The sequence below is a fragment of the Lynx canadensis genome, chromosome C1 (assembly GCF_007474595.2).
Source record: "Lynx canadensis isolate LIC74 chromosome C1, mLynCan4.pri.v2, whole genome shotgun sequence".
In the NCBI taxonomy this organism is placed as follows: domain Eukaryota; kingdom Metazoa; phylum Chordata; class Mammalia; order Carnivora; family Felidae; genus Lynx; species Lynx canadensis.
In genome coordinates this window covers 180,785,793-180,792,811 of record NC_044310.1, presented here as the reverse complement: position 1 = coordinate 180,792,811, position 7,019 = coordinate 180,785,793, and the positions used below count along the sequence as shown (strand labels likewise).

Below are 7,019 nucleotides of genomic sequence, written 5' to 3'. Positions count from 1 at the left end.
CATATTTAAGTTAGAGCAAGAAGGTGAGCATATGTTCTGGGAAGAGACTGAAGATATGGATGATTTTACTGATGACTAACAGTAAACACCCTTTAGAAGCCAATAAGGGTGTGAATTAAGATCACAAAAGATCATGGGTATGAGCCATTTTAGATTTTAAGAGATGGCCTGGAAAATCTGAGTTTCCTATGGGTATAAAAATATGACCTACACTGTATGTTAACGAATTGGAATTTAATAAAACCTTATATATATTATATATACATATATAATATGTATATTATATATACATATATAATATACATATTATATATACATGTAATATATATATTATATATATAACCTATCATAAAAAATATAAACATCATGAGTTTAACTTTGATAGTCTGAAGGCTATGGTTTTAGTGAGGTTGTACATATACTGATGATAGAGGACTGATGAGCTTATAACCCTAAGAACTCCAAAATCTGTGGCCCCCTCTTCTTCTGTCTCTTGGATTCAAAACTCAGAATTTGTATCCACTGTGCAATATTTCTATTATATATTTTCCTATTGGTGACACTCATCTTTTAGGGATCCAGGGTAAGTTGCCTTTTGTTCTCTCTCATGAACTTTTAAGCTGACTCTACCTATGGGTGAAAGGAACAATCCAAATGACAGCCCTGCCTTAGTTTAAAGCTAAAGTTCTCTTTTCTGCTTATTATGGATCTTTGATAAGAAATACAATTGCTGAGAAGTCTGTTTTGCTTGCTGTTTGCTACGAGCATTGTGAGGCCTTTCCTGAATGTAACCCGCTGTGTAGTAGAATGGGTTGTAAACCTTCCTAAATGTAGTCTGATATGTAATGGAATGAGTGATTATACATAAACTAACCGGCATTTCTCGCTTCTGTAAACCTGCTTGCTTAGCACATTCCCCACCTACCCTTCCCCCTTCCCCCTTTTTTCCTCCCGCCACAAGTAACGGACAAAGCCTTCCCGCCAAAGGACAGACAAGGGACGCCCAATCAGAGAACAACAAATGTCCTTACTTTAAAATCAACTAATCAGGCCCCTCATAATTTGAAACCTCCCCTGTGCTATTTGTCTCTGTCTATAAAAACGCTGTACCAACCCTGATCGTGGCCTCTTGCGTCACCGGCGACGAGTGCGCAGAGGACCAGGTTCGAACCTGCAATAAACGACCCTTGCCGCTTGGCTTTGACTTACGACTCTGGTGGACTTTTGTGGGAGGTTTCGGAACTTCGGGCATTACATTTGGAGGTCCCACCGAGATCCCCCCCGAGCCCACCAGACTTCTGGTCAACGGGTCGTATCTGATTCCGATCGGTAAGTAAGCCGGCTCTAAAGTTCTTCCTTTTCTCTCTGATCTGTGTTTCTTCTCTGGAGAACCGGTTCTGTCTGGAAGCTGGTGTGACCCTGGCGGACGCGCTATAGGGCACCCAGCCGGGGTCAGTTGGAGACGTCCACTGACATCTGGGGGCCTTCTTGGCCCGTCTGGGGGCCTTCTTGGCCCATCTGGGGGCCTTCTTGGCCCGTCTGGGGCCTTCTTGGCCCATCTGGGGGCCTTCTTGGCCCATCTGGGGGCCTTCTTGGCCCGTCTGGGGGCCTTCTTGGCCCATCTGGGGGCCTTCTTGGTCCGTCTGGGGCCTTCTTGGCCCATCTGGGGGCCTTCTTGGCCCGTCTGGGGCCTTCTTGGCCCGTCTGGGGGCCTTCTTGGCCCGTCTGGGGCCTACTTGGCCCATCTGGGGGCCTTCTTGGCCCATCTGGGGACCTTCTTGGTCCATCGGGGGACCTTTTTGGCCCATCAGGATTCTTTTCTGTGGGCTGCTTACGCCCAACGCGCCTGCGAACTAAATACTTTCATTTTCTCTATGAACTACCAGAGTGCTAAGAAATATCTCTACGCGTCTAAAAGAAAAACCATCTAGGCATGCCAATTGTTACCCGTATTTTGATGTGATGTGTGTCTGTGTGTCTGTCTGTTAAACTGACTGGAATGATTGTTGGGAGTCAGGGGCACGCACCTGACTTACCCTATGTGTAGTCCCACGGCATAAGCTACGGGATTCGAGTGGGCTCTAACCCGACTTCCGCGGTGATCCTCATACGGCTTAAGGCGGTCAAAATTTATTTTGATCCAAGCAGGGGGATTATACCTGCCCGCCCATGCTAAGAGGCACCTAAGTTCCCGAGAGGGACGCGGACGGGCGAGTACGCGAGTGCTTCTATGTCAGTCTAAATGTATCGTCACCCCTGGGCCCTTGTAATTACCGCCGTCCTAGCCACAACCCTCTCTGTTGGGCTGGCCGAGACGGCACCAGAAAGTTGGAACCGCTGCGAAAGATTCTTGTTAGTTCTTGTTTTTGTTTCATGGGTCGGATGTTGTACTGGAATTAAGTGTTTTATCGGCTGATCAGAATTAATTATTCCATCCTTTGTTCCTCTCTCCTCCTTCCTCAGCTCCCTGCGGCTTTCCCTCCCGCCCCCTGGCCAGCGGCGCCCCTTCCCCCACGTCCGTGTTGCCCGCGCCCCCTTCTCTTCTCCTCTTCCTCAGAATCATAACATGGGCCAAACGCAGAGCACCCCTCTCTCCCTCCTTCTCGCCAACTTCAGGGACGTAAAAGCTAGGGGACACAACTTAAGCCTAGACATTTGCAAAAGGAAGTTGATCACCTATTGCCGCTCTGAATGGCCCACCTTTGGGGTCAATTGGCCTACAGAGGGAACCTTCTGCCTCCCCGTGGTCCTTAAAGTAAAATCAATAATTTTCCTACCAGGGAAAGAAGGTCACTCGGATCAGATTCCCTATATTCTGGAGTGGCAAGATTTCATAGAAAACCCACTTCCCTGGATGGCCTCTTTTTTTAACAACAGGGCCATGCAAAATTCTAGCGGCTAAACCTATCAACCCACCCAAGCCGCCAACTCCAACTGCACCCCCTGTTCTCCCCGACAGCCAAGATTTACTTTCCCTTGACCCTCCCCCTTACCAGGTTCCTCCTCTCATTCCGCAAGCTGCCCCTATCCCTGCTGCGCCGGCAGAGCCTCCCGTAGCCCAGCCCATAGGAGAACTAGAGAATAGGGAGGCTCAACCCGCGCCCATGCCTAGTGGGGGCGAAGTCCAAAGGCCGGCTGGACGCACCCGTAGGCGGGCCCCTCATGAGCCAGGACTCCGCCTTCCTGACTCCACCGTAGCTTTACCCTTACGGGAAATAGGGCCTCCCGATGGTACGGGGAACCCCCGACTTCAATACTGGCCCTTCTCTACCAGTGACCTATATAACTGGAAAACCCAGAATGCCCGATTTTCTGACAACCCTAAAGATTTAATAAGTCTCTTAGACAGTGTTATGTTTACCCACCAACCCACCTGGGATGATTGTCAGCAGCTCCTCCGAATCCTGTTCACCACCAAGGAGCGAGAAAGAATTCAATTGGAAGCAAGAAAGCTGGTTCCTGGAGATGACGGCCAACCCACTGCTAACCTTGATCTCATTAATGCAGCTTTTCCCTTGACCCGACCCCCACAGGATGGCTGGGACCACAACACGGCAGAAGGTAGGGGACGGCTGCGCATTTATCGCCAGACTCTAATGGCGGGTCTCCGGGCTGCTGCACGCAAGCCCACTAATTTGGCAAAAGTGTATTCAGTAATACAAGGTAAGACAGAGAGCCCTGCTGCTTATTTAGAAAGATTAATGGAAACCTTCAGACAGTATACCCCCATGAACCCTGAGGCCCCCGAAAATCAAGCTGCTGTTGTAATGGCCTTTGTAAATCAGGCAGCCACTGATATTAAAAAGAAACTCCAGAAACTAGAGGACCTGGAGGGAAAACAGATTCAGGACTTACTCCGCATTGCCCAGCGTGTCTATAATAATAGAGAGACTCCAGAGGACAGGCAACTTAAAGCCACCGAGGAAATGACCAAAGTCCTGGCCGCTGTTGTCCAAAAGCCCCTGGATAAACAAAAGCCCCTAGATAAGGACCAATGTGCCTATTGCAAAGAAAAAGGCCATTGGGCCCGAGAATGCCCTAAAAAGAAAAAGCCACGCCATGATCAAAAACCGTGGCAGCCAAAAACCACACCCGCCCTCTTCACTCAAGATGCAGAATAGGGGGGATGGGGTTCGGATCCCCTCCCCGAACCTAGGGTAACGCTACAAGTGGAGGGGAACCCAGTTCAATTCCTAGTCGACACAGGGGCAAAACATTCGGTCTTGATCAGACCCCATGGAAAAATTTCTGAAAAATCTTCCTGGATCCAAGGGGCTACCGGAATAAAAAAATATCCCTGGACCACCCAGAGGACTGTGGACCTAGGAAATGGAAAGGTCACCCATTCCTTCCTAGTCATCCCCGACAGCCCCTGCCCCTTATTAGGAAGAGACTTACTCACTAAAATGGGGGCCCAGATTCATTTTACGCCAGGGGGCCCCCAAGTGACTGGCCCTCACAACCAACCCATTACCATACTTACTCTAAGATTAGAAGATGAATATCGACTCCATCAGGGGCCACCCTCACAAAGTCAAAACATAGAGCCCTGGCTCCAGCAGTTTCCAGAAGCATGGGCTGAAACCGTGGGTATGGGGTTGGCTAAACATCGCCCAGCTCTATTCATAGAGCTGAAACCAGGGGCAGATCCAGTTCGGGTCCGACAATACCCGATGTCAATGGAGGCCAGAAATGGCATCACGCCACATATCCGTCGCCTCCTAGACTTAGGCATCTTTCGTCCCTGCCATTCAGCCTGGAACACCCCCCTGCTGCCTGTACGAAAACCTAACAGTGCGGACTACTGTCCGGTACAAGATCTGAGAGAAGTTAACTGCCGAGTCATGGACATACACCCAACAGTACCCAACCCCTATACCCTCCTAAGTGCCCTCAGCCCAGAAAGACAATGGTATACTGTCCTTGATTTAAAAGATGCTTTTTTCAGCCTGCCTCTGGCCCCCAAAAGCCAAGAGCTCTTCACCTTCGAGTAGTGGTCCGACCCTGAGAGAGGCATAAATGGGCAACTCACCTGGACCCGGCTCCCCCAAGGATTTAAAAACTCACCCACCTTGTTCGATGAGGCACTTCACGAGGATCTGGATCCGAGGTAACCTACTTGGGGTATCTGTTAAGAGAAGGCCAACGATGGCTCACTGATGCATGGAAGGAAACCGTCCTCCGCATCCCCCGACCCACAACGCGAAGGCAGGTAAGAGAATTCCTGGGATCGGCCGGGTCGTGCCGCTTGTAGATACCTCGGTTCGCCAAGATGGCTAAGCCTCTTTACCTGGTCACCCGAGAACAGGTGCCCTTTGAATGGACAGAGGAAACTGAGCAGGCTTTCCAGCAAATTAAACTCGCCCTGTTGTCGGCACCAGCCTTAGGGCTCCCCGATGTCTCCAAACCCTTTCATCTCTTCATAGATGAAAATAAAGGGGTAGCCAAAGCAGTGCTGATGCAACTCCTTGGCCCATGGTCCAGGCCCGTTGCCTATCTTTCAAAAAGACTGGACCCAGTAGCGGCTGGCTGGCCCCCTTGCCTCCGTATGATCGCTTCTACAGCTCTAATGGTAAAGGAGAGGTGGCCTTACAGGTGGACTGTGCTTTAATGACCACCCTACCAGACCCCGGTTCAGCTAGTTTACCAGAAAGTCCCACCTACACTAAAGAAGACCTAAACTGGATCCAAAAATTGCCTATGACTCAGTGCCTTAATGGATGGTGGAGAGCAGCAGACTGTAGCATAATCCTCCCAGAAGAAATGGGAAATAAAGTCTTATCCAAGATGCACCGAGCCACTCATATGGGCACAAGAAAAATGCAAGACTTAATAAGACATGCTAGGATCACCATTAAAGACTCTAGGACAAAAATTGAACAGATAGTTACTAGCTGTAAACCTTGCCAATTAACTAACGCCACCAACCACGGGAAAAACCCTGGCTCCAGAACCCGCGGAACCAGGCCGGGAGCCTATTGGGAAGTAGACTTCACTGAGGTAAAGCCTGGAAAATATGGATACAAATATTTGTTAGTGTTTATAGATACCTTTTCAGGATGGACAGAGGCCTTCCCCACCAAGCATGAGACTGCGCAGGTAGTAGCAAAGAAAATGTTGGAAGACATCATGCCCAGGTACGGATTCCCTACCCTAATAGGATCAGACAACGGACCAGCATTCGTTTCAAAGGTAATACAAGGGATAGCGCAGTTTATTGGGGCCGATTGGAAACTACATTGTGCATATAGACCCCAAAGCTCAGGACAGGTAGAAAGAATGAATAGAACCCTAAAAGAGACCCTAACCAAATTGACCATGGAGACTGGCGCTAACTGGGTAGTCTTACTCCTCTACGCTCTGTTCAGGGTGTGGAACTCCCCTTACAAACTGGGATTAACCCCCTTTGAAATCATGTATGGAGTGCCCCCCCCATAATTCCCAACCTACAGTCTAATGTGTTAACTGAATTTGATGATCATAAACTTCTTATTTCCCTGAGGGAACTCCAGCGCACCCACCAGAAAGTTTGGCCCAGACTAAGAGCCGTTTACGAGACCGGGCCCCCTCCTGAGCCGCATCACTACCGACCCGGAGACTGGGTATACGTGAGGAGACATGAGCGAAAAAAGAAAAAAAACAGGAGGCAGGATGGTTTGAATCCTGGTTCAGTGCATCCCCATGGTTAACTACCCTGCTCTCTACTTTACTCGGGCCTCTAGCCATCCTACTTCTCGCTCTCACATTAGGCCCCTGCATCATAAACAAAATTATTAATTTTGTCCAAGACAGGTTCAATGCTGTACAATTAATGGTCTTACAAACTCAGTACCTACTGCTCGAGACATTACAAACAGAGGCTTAAAAGACCCAAGATTGGCTCTTTAGGCACAAGGAAAAGGGGGGAATGAAAGGAACAATCCAAATGACAGCCCTGCCTTAGTTTAAAGCTAAAGTTCTCTTTTCTGCTTATTATGGATCTTTGATAAGAAATACAATTGCTGAGAAGTCTGTTTTGC

General features: G+C 48.9%; 1 protein-coding gene across 1 annotated transcript; it reads left to right on the top strand.

The window, feature by feature from the left end:
* The first annotated feature begins 2,566 nt into the window (after positions 1-2,566).
* LOC116738226 lies at positions 2,567-5,228 on the top strand. The gene is given in 2 exon segments (XM_032594119.2): positions 2,567-2,755; positions 2,838-5,228. Coding segments are annotated over 2 exon segments (2,466 nt in total). The 3' UTR covers positions 5,115-5,228.
* Positions 5,229-7,019: the final 1,791 nt, after the last annotated feature.